General features: G+C 48.9%; 1 protein-coding gene across 1 annotated transcript in view; it reads right to left on the bottom strand.

Moving 5' to 3' along the window:
- Nucleotides 1–758: 758 nt before the first annotated feature.
- Nucleotides 759–20,036, bottom strand: part of RAB11B (RAB11B, member RAS oncogene family) — a 21,302-nt gene continuing 2,024 nt past the window's right edge. The window contains exons 2-5 of the mRNA XM_082206757.1: nt 11,946–12,141; nt 9,120–9,313; nt 7,590–7,670; nt 759–5,865 (exon numbers count right to left, since the gene is read on the bottom strand). Coding sequence (XP_082062883.1) covers nt 5,720–5,865; nt 7,590–7,670; nt 9,120–9,313; nt 11,946–12,141 — 617 coding nt within the window. The 3' untranslated portion in view covers nt 759–5,719. The remainder of the gene's footprint in view (nt 5,866–7,589; nt 7,671–9,119; nt 9,314–11,945; nt 12,142–20,036) is intronic.

Raw genomic sequence — 20,036 nt, 5'->3', positions numbered from 1 at the left:
AGCGCAAAGGGCTTCCACACCTCCTCCTGCTGCCCCACTGTCTCCCAGGACCAGGAGAGGACTGAAGTGAGAGGAGCAGAAGCAGCAGGTTATACGCAGGCAGAGTCTCTGCCTGCTTGCAAGAGGGGGAGATACATAAGGTGAAGTCGGTGGTGGGGCCAAGTGAGCCACCTTGCCCTCACGATTAAGGGGGCCGTGGCACGTGATGGGTGGGATTGCCGAAGTTTTTGGTTTTTTCCTGGATGCCCAGCCCCTTTCCACCCCGTCTATTTATTCATTTACCATATTTTTTGCTCTATACGACTCACTTTTTCCCTCCTAAAAAGTAAGGGGAAATGTGTGTGCATCTTATGGAGCGAATGCAGGCTGCGCAGCTATCCCAGAAGCCAGAACAGCAAGAGGGATTGCTGCTTTCGCCGCGCAGCAATCCCTCTTGCTGTTCTGACTTCTAAGATTCAGAATATTTTTTTTCTTGTTTTCCTCCTCCAAAAACTAGGTGCGTCTTGTGGTCTGGTATTTTGCCAAATGTGTAAAGATAAATGCACACGTTGAACACGCTTAAGTCACGAGTTACCTGTATACTACTGATGTTTACGACATCCCACGGTAACTCATTCGGTTCAGCGTGCGACGGCAGACTTACAGAAAGTTCTACAATATTTGGTTGTTTAGCCCCCAATCCCTTTTAGCCATCTGTATGATTCCCTTTATGGGACAAGTAAAAAATGACTGAAATAATAAGGTGCCCACTCATTCAATTTCTTTGTTATTTCTTTATTGCCCCCTCCGTAATCATGCTTCCAAATAAACATATAGGATCACACTACATTCCACTGTGTTCAATGGGGCTTAAAAGATCCCAGGTACATATACATGGTATTGCAGCCTTTCCTAGATCCTGGGAAATATCCAAATTAGGAGACTTTTAAACATAGCAGAACAGCTGATGCCAGGTTCGGGCTTTCGTGGGGGTTTTTAATGTGATGATGCTTTGCAAAGATTGCTTGGGGAAACAGACTAATTGTATTAACCATGAGCATAGGTACTTGGTAAAGGGCTCTCTCTAAGTTTGCAGCACAGCAGCAGAGAGGACGCATTGCACCACGCACTAAAAATCCTGTTGTAAACGCAGCAGGATTCTTTCACCGGAGACTTGTAACCAGTAACTCTAAGAGAGCCTGTCAACAGAGCTCAGAAAGCTCAGAGAGACGTATCAAAAGCCAGAAAATCAAGGCTATGTTCACAGCAAGGGAATGGGTGTGCAAAAAAAGGGCTGTTGTTCAGTTGAGAATCATAAACACAGCATTGTGGCAGGGGCGGGGGACTGAGGGCAAAGGTAATTTTATTCCACAAGCACCAGGTTTTAGAAAATTTGTGCAGATCTCTAGCTTAGTTTCCAGCCGAGGTGGGAACAACGCTGTCAAATGACACAGCATTTTGGCTCTTGCTTTTCCTGTTCCTGGGAGCTCAATCTACGAGTACAGCCCAAGACACACTTACGTTTCACAACTTGCTTGGTAGTCGGTAGGTTACCAGAATGCCATGTAGGCAAGCAAGCAACCTGGAAAGGGCACTAACGTCCTTTCCAGACACTGAAAGACTTATCCAGCTGCCGCTATGGCTTCTCACCAGACTGTATGCACATACAGTATCTTCCTTGCCATGAGGTCTAGAATCTTGCTTTTCCCTCCCCAAAAAGAAAAGCAAGCAAGGCAAGATTTCCAGGAAGCCGAATTCTGTTTCTTTTAAACTCTGTGCCAGGCTCCGATTCAGTGTTAAAAACAAACAAAACAAATGCATCATTTGGTTTGGCAATCTTTATATATCCACAATACATAATAGCCATGCACACACAAAAAAAATCAAATGAGTATTTACAAAGGGAATTGCACTTTTTAAACAGAAGAGTCACCAGGAAGCAAATGAAAAGGAACCTCGCCCATTCCCTCCCTCCCTCCCAAGCCAAGAGTATAGTCCAAAGCCATCTAAAGGGTTGACTTGTGAGAGCATGCTTCGGAAACCTTTCTAGAATTCTTGCCAGTATCCTGCCACCTATTCCAAGACTTTTGGTGGTGCCCCTTGTTGTATTCCCTAAGCAAAAGACACTTGCACTGGCCTCTTTACGGTGCTCCCCACCCCACCCCAAAGAGTATTGCCAGAGAGCTCTTGCTTACCACCCTACGAGCCCTGGCATATGTCTCAAAGGGGGTTGGTTTCCTGATGCCAAACACCACTAATACTTCAATTGGCCCTAGTCCCTCAGAGAAGCCATGACATGCTGGAGTGGAAAGGATTGCTCTGCACAAGAGAAAAAGGAGCAGGGAGAGGAGAGTGCACAGAGACCTTTCTCCCACCTCAAGCGAGCTTTGAAAGAAGCACGATGCAGAAATAGGGAGGTGATCCTTCCACACAGCTTGGCTGCATAACTGTTTGACTATAGCCTCTAACCTCTATGTGCGGAGGGAGAAGGCCGCTGAATCAGCTTTCACTTCCCCAGGCCTGGAGACTCCACCACCAAGGACAGCGACAGCGCAGTAGGCTGCAGAGAGCTGGCAGGTGTCTCTCAAAAAAGTGTCCGGGGCAGGGAGCGCCCCAAGTGAAGACAGAGAGGTGGATTGAGAAGCGGAGGTCCTCAAAGCCTTCTGCTGCTCATGGGACAAGCTGCAATCGAATTGCCATTTTAAAAAATAATTCAGAACGTAGCGCTGGCAAGCAGCCCGGCTTGTTCTCCTTCCACCCTCTTCCCTTCTCTCCCAACACTACGTAATGCAATTCTAGATCACTAAAAAACGAAGGGGTGCCCGTAGCTTCTATTACAGCAAGTGTGGGAAGGTTGCTGAGCTACAACTCGTGCGACGAGCCGTGCTTGTCAGGGCTGACAAGCAGTTGCAGTTCAGCAACAAGTGGAGGGCAAGCACTTGGCTGTAGAGCATCCTGGAATCGTTCCTCAACAGTGTGGTGCTCTCTGAAAGCCCAGCAGTCAAATGACTTACGTGGGTCAGTTGTGATCTTTTCCCCACCACGGAAAGAAGCCATCCAGGCAAAACCCAAAGCTGGCTCAAAATTCGGTTTGAACTGGAGCTCAGTGCCTAATAAACGCGAACACTTTAATCCCACAGAGAATGCCTCTCTCTTCCTTCAACAGGAACTCTCAAGAAATCAGACCCATGTTTTGTAGCCTATCTGGGAGAGGCTAAACCGTAACTCTGATTTTTGACCTGGGAAGTCCTCTCAAAAGCCATTGCAGATGCCTGTTCTCTTAAGGCGTGGGTGGACTTGAGGTTATTGTACAGCTAACCAGAAACGCCAATTTCCCTCATCTGTGACAGTGTGGCTTCCTAAGCTGCACATTATCGCCTGCGTTTGCACTGAGGGCAAATCTCTCACCTTATGATTGAAACATAGGGAGAAAGTGCTGAGACAATAGCAAGGGCCCTTAGCCCCCCCTTTTTTTTTGCAAGATGGACGCATCTCATGCAGCGGGGGAGGCCTGCCCCAGGAGACATCTTCATAGAGATGACCACGAAAGCCAAAGCAACTCAGATCCACACTGGTTTTATCAAAAGCAACGGGCCAAACAATCCCCAGCCCGTGATCAGCTTTCGTATTATTGACACCTGGGGTGGAAAACCATATAGTCAATAGGTTGGATCCAGCAGTGAAACGCCTGGCCTCCTTCCAGAATCCACTCTTGATCATTTTAAGATTCTACACCCACAGAAAAGGGAAAGAAGCAGTCAGGGCTCCTCCAAGAATGCCCTCTTCGTTTCTCTCGTACATTGCAACTCAGCAGTTACATCCTCAAGAACTGGCCACAAATCCCAGGGAGAGACCGCGTCTTTGTCTGAGCTCAGTCATCAGCAAGCTATCAGTTTTGTTCCCCCTCACACGGGCGCCAAGGGGTGCTCTAGAGTGGATGGAAGGTTTTAAAGCTCCCTACTAGACAGAGCTGTTGCCTTTAACTTGGTCAACCAACTGAAAAGCCTTGCTCCGTATGAGAATCTATGCAAGGGGTTAGAGATTGGCTGCTAAAGCGTTTTTAACCTGATTGGGAAAGCCTCAGCAATGGCAGGCAACACCTATCGGACCGGGCAGGACCCAGGATATTTTACAATCACTCCACGGTTGCTGCAAGACGGCCAATAAGCACAATCTCTCTTCCGCCTGCCGAAGCTATCTGGCGGCCCCACCCTTCAATGCAACAGTCGCCCTTGCTATAGAAACCCCCAAAACCCCAACAGCACACGAACAGTCGGAAGGTGAGGAAAGCAACAGCCAATGAGGACTTCTCAAGCTAGCACAGGGTGGTATCAGGGAGACAAACGCTTTTCCAGCTAAGTTTGGGTGGTGTTTAGCCCTGCCAGTGGAGTGTAATCGTTGACAAAAACAGAAACCTTCAAACCTCAAGGGAGCAGGGCGAGAGAAGGGAGGCGGCGGCAGCATTTGGGGCGGGGCGGGGGGCTGCAGTGCAAGGAGGTCGGAACTGAAAGCAAGTGAACCACCGAGAGATAAGAAAAAAAGCCCCAAGATGCTATGGTTATGCTCAAGTATTACAAAAAGGAGGAGTTACCAAGTATCTGGTTGAACTAACCATTCAAATAACCTTAAGAGTGCGAGTTATGTACATAGCATGAAAAATATTGCTTCACACTCACACCAGGGTGTGTTTCTTTTGTGCATGGAGCGGAAGGAGCAGGGAATCGGGTGGAGATTGGGAGAGAGAGAGAAAGAGAGAGCGCAACATGCAGAGAGAGAATCTCGGATACAGTTGAGAAAGAAGGATTCCAGGTACGAGTGAAGATGTGTGATTTCTACAGATCACCAAAAAAAAAGGCTCTAATAAAGCCATTAGGCTGGCACTTCATTGTACATTAGACTGATTAACAGAAAGCCAGAATTAATTCACTATTAGAAGCCACTTCATATAGCCTGCACACAGCCGTGCTGGCAGCTGGGAGGGAGGAATGCAGCGCCACAGACGTACTCCATTGTTCCCAAACTGAATTGGAAAATATATATATATGTATTGAGAAGAAAAGACTTCCCAGGGCAGAAAGCAGTGAAAACTACACAGCCAGGCCAACTCAGCGTTAAAACGGGAAGGGAGAGGACAAAGAACAAGCAACAGGGGAAAGGTTATCTTCCACAGACTTACAGCGTGTGCACGCACAAGGGTAAGACCACCGCCACCATTTCCGACAAGCCCAAAGTGAGTGTTTTCTTAGTTTAGAATTTCTCTTGTGCCTGGAGAATGGCCTGAGAGGAAACAAAGAGTAACACTCCTCCTGTGCTCCCCAAGTGCAGCTATTTTTTCTATTAGAACAACAACAACGACAACCTCTGCATCCTTCCCGCTCTCACACATGCACACAAAAACCAAACAAAAAGAAGTTTAACAAGTGTCTCGGGGCAACGGACCTCCGGCAGGTGTTCTGTCTCTCTTTCTCACACACAAACCCGCCTGTCTGCTAAATGCTTCTATTTAAAACCCCCCAAATAAATCACATTCGAAAGGATTTGGAGGAAAGGGAATGTAAGCCCTAAGAGGAACCCTCTAAGGTAGAAGGGGCAGGGGAGGGCAGAGAGAGAGAGAGAGAGAGAGAGAGAGAGAGAGAGAGAGAGAGTGTCACTGAATGGAGTTGCTGTGAGGAGAAGGTGCACACGAGTTTTCCCTCTGAAGCACAGGCCAAGAGAGGGGCAGGTGGCAGCCCCAGGGAGGTCACAGGTTCTGGCAACACTGGAGTTTGTTTGATTTCTGTCCGTCGGTGGTGGGGGGCACGCTGATGTCCACCACGTTGTTGCCGGGAGACTCGTCGTGGGCGGACCGGTCCGCAATCTGCTTCTGCGACACAATGCGGTAGATCTCTGCGGAAAGGAGACCAGAGGAGGGGGTCAGATACAAGCACACGTTTTCTCCGGGGGGAAGAAGCCACTCCCCACAGCAAAGAGTCCAAAGAAGAGAGCCGTTTGGGTCCGGCATACCGGTCACCCAACACACGAAACCTCGGCTCAGTGACCTGGACTTTTGCCCTGCCAACCCACTGCCGTTCCCAGCTGCTGCGCATTGCGGGGCCACGATCCTGTCAAAGCTTCCTTGCCATCACTAAGGAGGAAGAGAATTCCGCAGAACACACCTTGAAAGCTTTCTATGGTTTAGTCCAGGGGTCTGCAACCCGCGGCTCCGGAGCCGCATGTGGCTCTTTTACACCTTTGCCGCGGCTCCAGGGCGGATACTAGCGAGGGGAGGAGGCGCATTGTGCGCCCCGACACTCCCCACTGTGGCGGGCACTGTACTAGCTGTGACATCGCATGGGGGCGGTGTGTGCGTTAGTCACGAACAGTCCCGACGTCACCTTCCCGGTTTTGCGGCTCCCAGTTTTTTTTTTCCTTCAGAAACGGGTCCAAGTGGCTCTTTTTGTCTTAAAGGTTGCAGACCCCTGGTTTAGTCCATAGAAAGAACCAAAGGCATGTCTTGCCCACAGCCCTCTGCACTGAGCAGCCTGAGGAAATGATGGGAGCCAAAGGCATTCAGTCTGTATACTGTGTGCCCTTGCAGAGCGGAAGCCCCTTTCCTCCCTTTTTCTTGACTGTGGACCCAAACCAAGGAAGCCACCACATGTAACTCAGGGCACACGTGGTTGTATTTACAGTGGTGCCCCGCAAGACGAACGCCTCGCAAGAAGGAAAACCCGCTAGACGAAAGGGTTTTCCGTTTTGGAGGCGCTTCGCAAAACGAATTTCCCTATGGGCTTCCTTCGCAAGACGAAAGCCCATAGGGAAATCTCCGGGACAGCGGGGAAGCGCAGCGCGTCTTCCCCACTGTCCTCGGACCTCCTCCGAAGGCTGGCAGTGGGGCGGAGAGACCTCCTCCCGCCGCCAGGCTTCGGAAGGTTCCTCCGAAGGCTGGCGGTGGGGCGGAGAGACCTTCTCCCCGCGCCAGCCTTCGGATGGCTGTCCTGAAGACTTGCGGTGGGAGGAGGGTTTTCCTTCCCACCGCCAACATTCAGAATGCTGTTCTGAATGTTGGCGGTGGGGAGGAAAAACCCTCCTCCCACCGCAAGCCCCGGGAACAGAGGAGAAGCGCTGCGCCCCTTCCCCTCTGTTCCCGTACCTGTCTATCTCTTTCCCCTCCCTGGGGGAAGCAGGGAGGAGGGAAGAGTGGTGTGTTCTTCTCACGCTGAGGAGGATCGCTGATCGCGACCTAGCCTGTATCCTGCCGGGAAACGCAGACAGGGAGGTCAACTGGAGATCAAGCCGGGTGCCTGGAGAGTGGCCAGTTTCTCCTGATAAGGCTTGATTCCCGACATGCCGACCACACACACTGATGGTGGCCAAAGAGTGCCAACTTTAGCCCTGCAACTGTGGGTGCCTGGGGCCGTGGATGCCATGCAGCGCGCATGGCCCTGGCACTGAAATTTGTGGGTGCCTGGTGCCTTCACTGGGAATTTTGTGGGTGCTCGGGCACCCAGGGCCACAGGGAGTTGGCACCTGTGTAGTGACCACAGATCAAATCCCGGCGTGTGTTTCCTTTCCATTGCCCCACATGCCCTTTACACATCAGGAAAGATAATCTAAACGGAAATCCTTACCAGTAAGGATGTTCTTGAAGGCTTCTTCTACATTTGTTGAGTCGAGTGCTGAAGTTTCAATGAAGGACAGGTTGTTTTTTTCTGCAAGGGCAGGGGAGGAAATCACTGCAGTTATTTTCATGTACAGATGGCACTCTCCTCAAAGTCAAGCAATAGGAAGAAAGATCGCTTTCTTCCCACCCCTTAAAGAATTCAAAAGTATATTAGATAACTGAATTCTGGAGACTAAGAGAAATGTTGGCTTAGTTTGCACGCCTAATCACATTATGAGGCTATGATCCCTGCATTGTAGATGGTTCGGCTAATGACCCCTGGGGTCTCTTCCCATCCTACAATTCTATGAAAAGTTACCCCGGTCCCTATCTCCTATTCCAGCCCAGCGAAAAGTTCAGAAGCTTCCACTTTTGTTTTAGATTAACCACAGTTCAATAATGCACCCAGTAGCCAATCTTGGCTGTGCATAGTGAAAACAATTCAGATTTGCAAACTAGCATAAATAAGGCAGATGTTTTAGTGTCAAAAGTTATGAACCAGAAGTACCAGTCGTGATCTAATTTGAAACCTGCAGCAACCTCGTTTCTCAGTGTCAGTTGTCTGCATCCCCAAATTTGTAAAATGGGGATGAATACTGGCTTACCTTTATTATCAAATAAAATCCCTAGTTTTAAGTTATCCTTCCTCCGAGTTTGGCGTGCCCTTGCGCATTCCCCACCCTATACTCAGACACATACAATTTTATCCTCGCATCAAACTTAGGAGGTAAATTGAGAGTGAGTCAGTTTATTCTCACTCCAATTACACATTTAAATTTTACAGCTGATCAGACATTAAAGCCCAGGCCTCCTTGATCCAAGTCATAGAATCATAGAATCATAGAGTTGGAAGAGACCACAAGAGCCATCGAGTCCAACCCCCTGCCAAGCAGGAAACACCATCAGAGCACTCCTGACATATGGTTGTCAAGCCTCTGCTTAAAGACCTCCAAAGTAGGAGACTCCACCACACTCCTTGGCAGCAAATTCCACTGTCGAACAGCTCTTACTGTCAGGAAGTTCTTCCTAAGGTTTAGGTGGAATCTTCTTTCTTGTAGTTTGTATCCATTGCTCCGTGTCCGCTTCTCTGGAACACTACACTACAACCAGTGAGTCCCACAGGCTCTTACAAGAGTAACCAAAGTAATGTATGTACTTTGAGCAATTTCTTTAAAAAAGAACTACCGGTATATTTATATTAAATATTTTAGTGATGATCACCACACTGCCTCTACCTAAGCCTTTTCAAAAGCTCTTAACCAGAGATTCTCTGTTGTCCACCACATTGAGGGCCTCTTTCAGCCAAGGACCTGATTTCACTGCACTAAGCACACCACTGCTGCTTCGTAAAATCACAACCTCTCAGAAGCTTTATACCACCTCTTCCAGGTGGCCAATTTGCAAACTCCCTCGGCACTTAAAAGGGAGCATGGCCAATGCTTCCATGAGAGCCAGGCAGCTAAAGAGCATCAACATCCGGAGTTTGTAACAACCCAACCTGCAAAAGCGCGGGCCTCGTCTGTAGGCACAGCCCTCAGGTGACGCAGATCGCTCTTGTTCCCCACCAGCATGATGACGATGTTGTTATCTGCATGATCCCGGAGCTCCTTCAGCCAACGCTCCACGTTCTCATATGTCAAGTGTTTTGCGATGTCGTAAACCAGGAGTGCTCCAACGGCGCCACGGTAATAGCTGAAAGAGTTATTTAGACAGGTGTTACTCAGCCCGCGGAAGGGTCTCTGGACACAGAGGTTGCTGAAGGACACTGACAAACTGGACGGAAAAGCGGATTATGTTTATATGGGAAAAGAGAAGACAGGGGCGCGATAGTGGTCTTATCTGAAGGGCAGTCACATAGAAGACAGATCAGGCAGAGTTCCACCAGTCTAGAGGCTAACTGGACACAAGCTGCCTGCACAAACAAAAATGAATGCCAAGATTTTCAGGATTTGCACCAGGCACACAAATGTTTGCAGAACTCAGCCTGTTAAGTTACAGACTGCCAAAATTCTGCAAGTATGAGCCAGGCTTATCTTCCATCCTGTGTGCAAAGGACAGTGTAAAGTTCAGAATGATTAACACTTTGCTGATGGACCCCTGTGAGGAGGGGTACAGGGCATCAGAACAGGAACTCACGCAAGTAAGCAAACAATTTCTGCTTTTAAAAGAAACTAACACCGGGTATTAAATTAAGCAAATTTATTACGATACTTCATGTTTATTCAACTGCTTAATGGAATTTTTAAAGCAGCACTTGAGCAGTTGTTTACTTGCGCAACTCGCTTTTCTTTTTTTAAAAAAAACCCCTACATTCTAGCGGCAGCTAGACTGGTGACTGGGAGCGGCTGCTGAGACCACATAACACCTACATTGGCTCCCATTACATTTCTGAGCACAATTCAAAGTGTTGGTGCTGATCTTAAAAGCCCTAAATGGCCTCGGCCCAGTATACCTGAAGGAGCATCTCCACCCCCATCGTTCTGCCCGGACACTGAGGTCCAGTGCTGAGGGCCTTCTGGCGGTTCCCTCGCTGTGAGAAGCCAAGTTACAGGGAACCAGGCAGAGGGCCTTCTCGGTAGTGGCACCCGCCCTGTGGAATGCCCTCCCACAAGATGTCAAAGAGAACAACAACTACCAGACTTTTAGAAGCACTGAGCACTGAGTTTGCCTATGCCTGGGGCCCTTTTCTCTAAAACCCTGCACAGAACAACTGCCAATTGGTGTCTACAATATTGATCTAGATGGACCAATGGTCAGACGCTGTATATAGCAGCTTCCCGTGTCATGGGATGTTCAAGCAAACATTGGCTTCTCTGGGAAATTCATGAGCAACTGTGAAGCGGTCTGGGAGGCCAGGTTTAGGTTTCTCTCCCATTCAAATAAACAAAGGATAGGGGGAATATTAGGTCAGGCAAGCTGGTCCAGAAGAGAAGCCCACCTGAGCACTGACTCAATTCAGGTTTATGACACGGTTCACAATCTTCCGTCACCTCAGCCTGAATTCCTTTATCCTGGAAGGAGCCGATTTGCTGTTTGTCCCCTCAACACACAGTCACACACAAACCCAGAGTGTCAGCAAGGCACTTTTAAGAAATCAAATTTCAGAAGAAGATTGCACAGCCAGGATGTGAGAGTTGCATTCAGGAATCCCAAGTGTGTGCTCTTGCATAAGCAATGCCTCGTAGGCTGAATAAGACAGAGGTCTACGGAGTCCAGCGCACTTTGCAACAGTCTCAGAAGACACTTGACAACCCTCTAGAAATCAACCGCTGTGAGTGGAAAGGGCCCCTTGTCCCATCCTTAGGACCCCCTGGGAAACTCAACAAACCTGCTGTACTGGGTGTGGAGGGGGCAGCTAAATGGGACACAGCTGCAGGCAGACTGAGGAAGAGCCTGTCCATAAAAAGCAAATCTAAAGAGAGAGACTAAGGTGATGTTCACTCCTTCTGGCAACTCTTTTTGTTGCGAATCTTTTGTGGGTGAGCAGAAAGTTTGCCTGGACCCTGGGCGAGAACACAGAGGCTGAGAGGGAGTGTGTGTCAGGAGGAAAATGGACTGATATTGATTTATAGATATTATTAACTTTGCATGAATGTAACATTTTTACATGTATGTCTGGGGTTTTTTGTAATATTTTGTTTAAGTTGTCTGTTGCCGATTCAGTTTTTTGTACACCACTTAGAGATACAGTGGTACCCTGGCTCTCAAACTTAATCCGTTCCAGAAGTCCGTTCCAAAACTAAAGTGTTCCAAAACCAAGGCGCACTTTCTCATAGAAAGTAATGCGAAATGGATTAATCCGTTCCAGACTGTTAAAAAGAACTCCTAAGACAGCAATTGAACATGAATTTTACTATCGAACGAGACCACTGATCCATAAAATGAAAGCAATAAACAACGTACTGCAGTCACACAATCAGTAGGTGAACTGGGTTCCACACAGTCACAAAAACAAAACAAAAAAGCCGCAAAAACGCAAAATAAATAGCAAAAACAGACAGACCTCAGTGTAACACTCAAAATGGAAGTGTGGCACTCAAATCGGAAGCCTAACACTCAAACTGCCAGTATAACATTCAAAACAGAAGTGTGGCACTCAAACTGGAAGAGTAACACTCAAATTGGAAGCGTAACACTCAAAACGGAGCATGTTCGGCTTCCGAAAAAAGTTCGCAAACTGGAACACTTACTTCCGGGTTTGCAATGTTCAGGTTCCAAGTTGTTTGAGTACCAAGGCGTTTGAGAACCAAGGCACCACTGTATTTTTTTAAATATATCAAATTAAATAATCAATCGGTGAATCAGAGCAGCTTTTGAGGCTTACGCGGAGGTGATAGCACGATATCGCTCCTGGCCAGCCGTGTCCCAGATCTGTGCCTTTATCGTCTTGCCATCCACCTGGATGCTTCTGGTGGCAAACTCCACACCGATAGTGCTTTTGCTCTCCAGGTTGAACTCATTGCGTGTGAAGCGGGACAGGAGATTACTCTTCCCCACCCCGGAGTCTCCAATCAGCACAACTGGGGAGGGTAGAAAGAGAAAAGATAATACAGCGCTGTCAGCATTCATTTGTCAGGCTGGGATTTATAAACACAGGGCAGGGTGATGGTAAAGGCAAAGTATTGCAGAGAATGGTGCTCTCTCCCCACAGCAAACAGCCAGTGCTCCCCCCTCACCATGAAGTTGTTACAGCAAGTGCCACAGTTATAACATTTTTTGGGGGGGAGAAAGGTGCTGCTACTGTGTACCCTTGAGTAACCCCCCCAAAAATGCTGCAAAACCAGTGGTGTGTAGTCAGTGAACTAGGGGACTAACAAAGTTCCCTAAATTTTCTCTTGCAGACCTGTTTAGGGAAGCTTTTAATGTTTGATGCATTACTATATTTTAATATTTTGTTGGAAGCCGCCCAGAGTGGTTGGGGAAGCCCAGCCAGATGGGCGGGTTATAAATATATTATTATTATTATTATTATTATTATTATTATTATTATTAGTGCCTCCTTCCCAAAGCCCGGGAAGCTTGTGCCCAACTCAGGGAGGAAGGTGCGATGCTCATGCGTGTAACATCGCCCTTGCAAGCTGGCGCCTCTAGCCTTAACTGTTCCCCTAAAAAAAAAAAACTGCTGCACACCGCTGTTGCAAACAGCCCTGTGTGTGGCCAGCATCCCACAGCCGACGCAGGGCTTCTCAGCAGAACCTGGATGTGACCTCGCAGGGCAGTCTGGAGTGATGCAGGATGCAGCCTAATAACAACTCCAGAGCCAAGAGCTGCCCCCAAAATTTCCAGATTCTCAAAACGGACACTCAGTTCAGTTCCTGTTGCTATCGTTTTTACTGCTACTGACACCTCCTGCACTAGCTCTCTTCCAGTTGTTTGCATCATGCTTCTCCTCATATTGCCCAAGCCAACATCCATCCCCACACAAAAAACGACATTTCCTTCTTTGGCCTCTTCCAAGTGTCCCCTGGAAAATCTGCTGGAGCAGCCCCTTTCCTCCCTATCTCCTCAAAGACGCTCTTGCCGGACACCTGTAGGTGAAGCTACTGATCAGCTTCCTCCGGGACTCTCTGAAGTTAAGCACAGCTCCTCATCAGGCACTGAATGCATCAGGGCAGCCAAGGGGGCAGGTCGGAGGGAGGGAAGTCACACAACAACGCACCACAAATTCACTTGGCAAAACTGCTCGAAATTCTGGGCTGCATCAATAGGAGTATAGCATCTAGATCAAGGGAAGTAATAGTGCCACTGTATTCTGCTCTGGTCAGACCTCACCTGGAGTACTGTGTCCAGTTCTGGGCACCACAGTTCAAGAAGGACACTGACAAACTGGAAGGTGTCCAGAGGAGGGCAACCAAAATGGTCCAAGGCCTGGAAACGATGCCTTATGAGGAACGGCTAAGGGAGCTGGGCATGTTTAGCCTGGAGAAGAGGAGGTTAAGGGGTGATATGATAGCCATGTTCAAATATATAAAAGGATGTCACATAGAGGAGGGAGAAAGGTTGTTTTCTGCTGCTCCAGAGAAGCAGACACGGAGCAATGGATCCAAACTACAAGAAAGAAGATTCCACCTAAACATGAGGAAGAACTTCCTGACAGTAAGAGCTGTTCGACAGTGGAATTTGCTGCCAAGGAGTGTGGTGGAGTCTCCTACTTTGGAGGTCTTTAAGCAGAGGCTTGACAACCATATGTCAGGAGTGCTCTGATGGTGTTTCCTGCTTGGCAGGGGGGTTGGACTCAATGGCCCTTGTGGTCTCTTCCAACTCTATGATTCTATGAGATGCTCTTGCCGGACACCTGTAGGTGAAGCTACTGATTGGCTTCCTCCGGGACTCTCTGAAGTTAAGCACAGCTCCTCGTCAGGCACTGAATGCATCAGGGCAGCCAAGGGGGCAGGTTGGAGGGAGGGAAGTCACAGAAGAATGCCCCACGAATTCACTTGGCAAAACTGCTCCAAACCATTCAATCAGAAGTCTTCCTTTGTACATGGGGCATTGTTCCTCCCACATCAGAATCAACAGGGCTCACAAGCAGGAGGATGCTGGGAGAGGGACGATTGTGCAAAAAGGTCAAGCTAATTATTCGTTAGGGCTGAAGGGCTGACTCACAGGAGCTGGTCTTTGGGAAGCTTTTAGTTTTATTTAAAAACAGGTGATGGGGGGGATTTGAGAGAGGCGCATAAAATTACCGTATTTTTCGCTCTATAGGACGCACTTTTCCCCCTCCAAAAATGAAGGGGAAATGTGTGTGCGTCCTATGGAGCGAATGTAGGCTCCTTGGCTTCAGCGATAGCAACGCGAAGCTTCCGAAGAGCAGAGGGAGCGCTCCATCCGTGCTCCGGAGGCTTCGCGTTGCTTTCGTTGAAGCCTGGAGAGTGAGAGGGGTCTGTGTGCACCGACCCCTCTCACTCTCCAGGCTTCAGGCAGCTATCCGCAAGCCTTCAGAGCTCAGCGGGAGTTCCTGGTGCGCTCCGAAGGCTTGCGGATAGCCGCCTGAAGCCTGGAGAGCAAGAGGGGTCGGTGCACACCGATCCCTCTTGCTCTCCATGCTTAGCTTCGCTGGAGAGGTGCCGCACAGTTTTCCCTCCCTGCGCAGCGCCCCTTCAGCAAAGCGGGAGGAGAAATGGAAGGGGCTCCGTTTCTCCTGCCGCTTCGCTGAAGGGGCACTGAGCAGAGAGGGGGAGAATTTTTTTTCCTGTTCTCCCCCTCCTACGGTCAGGTGCGTCCTATGGTCCGGTGCATCCTATAGAGCGAAAAGTACGGTGTGCAGTGTGTGGGGAGAAAGTGGATAGGTCAGGGGTCAGCAACCTAAGGCCTGTGGGCCACAAGTGGCCCACGGGGGTCGTTTAACCGGCCCCTCAGTTCGCACCCGAACTGAGCCACTCACTCGGCTAGCCCCTGCGTGCTGCGCTAAACCGGCGCAGTGCGGTGCAGGGACTCGCTTCTGCAGCGCCGTCTGCGCAGACGCCGGAAATCACGGGCGCGTGCGCACAATCCGGCCCACAGAGGGATCTCCGCTGGAGTGAACCGGCCCAGGCAGGGTAAACCTTGCCGACCCCTGGGAAAGGCAGAAGTTTGTCTCCCTCTCATAAAAACAACCCAACCTAATGAAGAAGAGATTCTCACAAGCACATGGTTAAACTCTGAACTGGCTTCCACAAGTGGATCAAACAAATCTGGGGGTGGGGGGCGGGACCCTATGCTTGTCCAGATGGCTGCGTGATCCCTTCCAGGATCAAAAGTGGCACGCCTCTGAATTTCAGCGCTCGGGAGCAATAGCAGAAGGCGGCGATTGCCCTCATGCCGCGTTTGTGGCCTTCCCAGGGGAGGCATATAACAATTGCGAGAAGAGAACTAGATGGACCTTTGATCTGACAAAGTAGGACTGTTCTTATGAGCACACGAGGTGCCTTTTGGAAGCAAGCAAGGACTTTACATTCGAATTGGCTCTGGCTGGATAGCGATATGGAGGGATGGTAACAGAATGGGGAGATTGTGGTATAAAGGGCTTGAGATGCAACATAATAAGCCGTTGTTCCTTCGTTACACCTCCCTTTCATGCAGTGAGCTGCTCATCTAAAATAGCCCCTCATATCAAAAGTTTGCCCCTCCCACTGCCACCGGAAACTAGTGTGTGGGCAAGGAACACAAAGGAAACCCTGCTTTAATATTTGGATTGGGGAATTTTCCAGCACGACTGGCAAGCAGTATAACTGTACCTTAATCGGTTTACGGAGGTGCCAGACTTTGGTTCTACTCTCATCTTACCCTTTGATCTATTACACCTTGATCTACCTTGTACACACACCTTGGTCCACAGAAATATAAACAGAGACTCTGTATGTGGAGGGGTTAATCCATAAGGCATTGTTTGAAAAATCCTGCCTTCGGCTAAGGAACTCAGACTAGAACATTGCCTTCTAGCCTCAGCCCAGCAATTCTTACCTATGGAAGGTTTGTTTACTTCCAAGAAGCACAGGTGCGTGTAACTTTATGTCAGCAACCTAATTATATACAGGTACATCACTTATTCTATGAATTGCTTTACCTTTTTTTACTTCGCTATTGGCCACCATTACACCCATTTTACAGGCAAGAATGACTTGGCAAACATGTTTGATAGGGGTTAGAAACCTAGGTCTAATGCTAACTGCAGGAACTGAATCACAGAGATTTTTTTCCTCCCCAAAGAAGTAACTGCTTTTTGCAGTGACTCTTCGGCTTTTTAAAAAGTACACCAAAATTCCAAGGAGCAAGCACCAAACGTGGCATTATTGGGACGGGACTGCATCACCGCTCCGTAACCTTTTCACAGTTTATGTACCATTTTCATGGGAACCGGCAAACACCCCAAAGCTGATTGATTCTTAGGTCACAGTTGCTCGCAGGTTAATGACACCAGTTACTGCTCAACTGCTGATTGGACAATCTCTGCTTCCCAGAACTGCCAGCCCTGGATCCTGCAAACCCCAAAACGGTGTCATTTCAAATAACAGCTTTGTCCTTTAGCTGCTCTTTCTCTTCCCTCCCAATCACCCATTCATTCAGTTCTCTACTGCCAGATCATTATTATTTTTTAGGAAGGCTGAACCAAAAAACAGAGGCATCTGATGCACAGCTAAACACTACTGTAAATAGCACATGACAGTGTTGCTTTTGCAATTCCAACGCAAGTTGTTGGATATTGATCCAGACAGAGCCCAAAGGAGATACCCGGAGCAAAACAAAAATGTCTACATGCAACAACTGTACCCGAGGTGGGTGTGCGTGCACTGCAATAGAGAGGGCTAGGGAAAATATGAATAGATTACAGAAGACGGAGTTAGTCTCTTTGGTTGAACTAAGAGAGTTGGCGACTGATCTAGACTGAATTTAGATCTGCAGGGCTGGAAACTCTCCGTGTTGTTCAGTGTTATAACCTCCCCTGAGCCCTTAGGATAAAGTGAAAGTATTTAAAGCCACCCAGTACACCACACAAACCAGTCCCTAAACACTCTCTATCGTGTTTATGCCGATTCTTTCCCTCTCAGTGAACCAATGCGTCCCAGCCCATCCATCTGCCAATACCACCCTGCACTGTCTCAAGACCTAAATCTGTTTGTTCAGGCATCTGCATCTTCTACCAGAGCTCCCCCAGCCCTGAACACACCCTGATGCGCCCTTTAGCTCTAAATACCACAACATCTCTAAGCCCCTTCTCTTCTTGTTTCGACTGTCCATAAGCCTTAAAGCTGTACTGCAAATCCAGCCCACCGACCACCACCTGCTCCTCACTCCCAGCCCCCCCCCCCCCAGTTGCCAGCCACCCTGCCAGTTGCTATTGCATCCCTTCAGGCCTTCTTCCTTTCAGCCACTCGTCCCCCAGACTCCCATGCTCCCTAGAAAGGTGTGAATATGCATATGCAGCGAGCATCTCCAACCACAACACTCATTGCTGGAAGCTACCTTGGGGTCCCGCAGAACAGAAAGGCGAAAACAGGGGAAACAACAGCGAAACCCACATCAAAACCCTACCCCCATTTCAACACACATGTGCAGTTTCAATGGTCCTTTCAGCCCCCTCCTTCAGTTTACAGTCCCCAATTTCCAAGCCTTCCTCCCACTTTCCAAGACCAAAAAAATCCCCTCCTACAGCTTTACAGATCCTCCAGGATGCTATGAGGGTGTTGCAAAATTTTAGGGTGCACACACACACAGCGGACACACACTCCGCAGAAAACCAATCCTTCGCTCTTCAGAATTTAGGAAATATTCCCTGAGAAAATTGCACTTTATTTTAGCACACAGAACAATCCCAAAAGCCATCTTGGCTCTCCTAATGACTGTAAATCAGGGGCCCATGGGCCACAAGCAGCTCACGGGGGTTGTTTAACCTGCCCACGAGCTGCCCCCAAACTGAGCTGCCTGCTTGGCGAGTCCCCGTGTGCTGCGTTAAACTGGCACGGTGCAGCGCAGGGACTCGCTTCCGTGGTGCCAGAAATTGCGTCTGCACATGCCCAGACGGCGGAAATCGCATCTGCGCAGATGCAGACGCTGGAAATCGCAGGCACACGTGCTATCTTAAGGGCATATTTTCTGCATTAATAAGGTAGGCCAGTGACCTCGATTCGAGAACTAAGGGATCTACCACCTCAAAAGGAATGGCCAGGCTGGCCAGGTAATTCAATAAGCAAGCATTATCTTGACAGAAAGGAGACAAGCCATACAGTGGTACCTCGGGTTAATTACCGTATTTTTCGCTCTATAAGACGCACCAGACCGTAAGACGCATATAGTTTCTGGAGGAGGAAAACAAGAAAAAAAATATTCTGAATCTCAGAAGCCAGAACAGCAAGAGGAATCGCTGCGCAGCGAAAGCAGCAATCCCTCTTGCTGTTCTGGCTTCTGGGATAGCTGCGCAGCCTGCATTCGCTCCATAAGACGCACACACATTTCCCCTTACTTTTTAGGAGGGGAAAAGTGAGTCTTCTAGAGCAAAAAATACGGTACTTAATTCATTCTGGAGGTCTGTTCTTAACCTGAAGCACCACTTTAGCTAATGGGGCCTCCCGCTGCCGCTACGCCACTGCAGCATGATTTCTGTTCTCATCCTGAAGCAAAGTTCTTAATCCAAAGTACTATTTCTGGGTTAGCGGAGCCTGTAACCTGAAGCGTATGTAACCTGAAGCGTATGTAACCCAAAGTACCGCTGCACTCAAATTTCTGTTGTGGACCACCTCTTTCTGTGGCATACGAATGATGCTTTTTGGGTGGTCTTTGGTGAAGCAGGTTGGGCAATTTCAAAAGTCTTTAAAGGTCCGTGCACACCTTTGCTCTGGGTTCTCACCTCCTTGCAGGGAGGGGGGGCTCTGCTGCAACAGAAAAATAAAGACCTGCCTTGCTTCCACTGGATCCTGCCTCTATCCATTCTTCTCTGACCGATCACGGACTTAAGGAACACTGAGACACCTGATCGGGAATTGGGCTGTAGAAGCCAACCCCACATTTTTCTATAGCAAGCAGGTGACTGTACAACCTCTCTCCCTATTCCCTTCTCAAAAGCCACCATCCCAAGCCCTCTCTTCCCTATTTCTTTTCAGATTTCCATCTCCCCATCCCACTCCTACATTGTTGTGGTTGTTGTTGAGTCGTTTAGTCGTGTCCGACTCTTCGTGACCCCCTGGACCAGAGCACGCCAGGCACTCCTGTCTTCCACTGCCTCCCGCAGTTTGGTCAGACTCATGCTGGTCGCTTCGAGAACACTGTCCCACCATCTCGTCCTCTGTCATCCCCTTCTCCTTGTGCCCTCCATCTTTCCCAACATCAGGGTCTTTTCCAGGGAGTCTTCTCTTCTCATGAAGTAGCCAAAGTCTTGGAGCCTCAGCTTCAGGATCCGTCCTTCCAGTGAGCACTCAGGGCTGATTTCCTTCAGAATGGAGAGGTTGGATCTTCTTGCAGTCCACGGGACTCTCAAGTGTCTCCTCCAGAACCATAATCCAAAATCATCAATTTTTCGGCGATCAGCCTTCTTGATGGTCCAGCTCTCACTTCCATGCATCACTACTGGGAAAACCCCTCCTACATAGTCTCTGCCAAGTCCCATCTTCCAAGCCCCTCGCTTCCCGTTTCTTTCTCAAGTTCCAACTCCTGCTCCTCATATTCTCTGCCTAGGCCTCTCTCCTTTGCCTTTCTTCAGCCTCCAGCCCCACTCCAGACCTCTTCCTCTAAGCCCCCCAAACCCCCCTGCCCCAGCATTGCTGGATTTCCACCCCCACTCCAAACATGTGCCCCTCCTCTTCAAAGTAAGGAGGGGGCAAACAAGTCCCTTCTCTCCGCAATAGCCCTTTCACACACTAGACCAGCCCTCCTCCCACAACTTTTCTTACTAATCAGCCTCCTAAGGTGCCACTAAACTATTTTAAAAAAAAAACTTCAAGCA

Source organism: Podarcis vaucheri (assembly GCF_965113315.1).
Source record: "Podarcis vaucheri genome assembly, chromosome: 18".
NCBI lineage: Eukaryota > Metazoa > Chordata > Lepidosauria > Squamata > Lacertidae > Podarcis > Podarcis vaucheri.
Note: the sequence above shows the minus strand (reverse complement) of the source record. Positions and strands in the feature narration are given on the sequence as shown.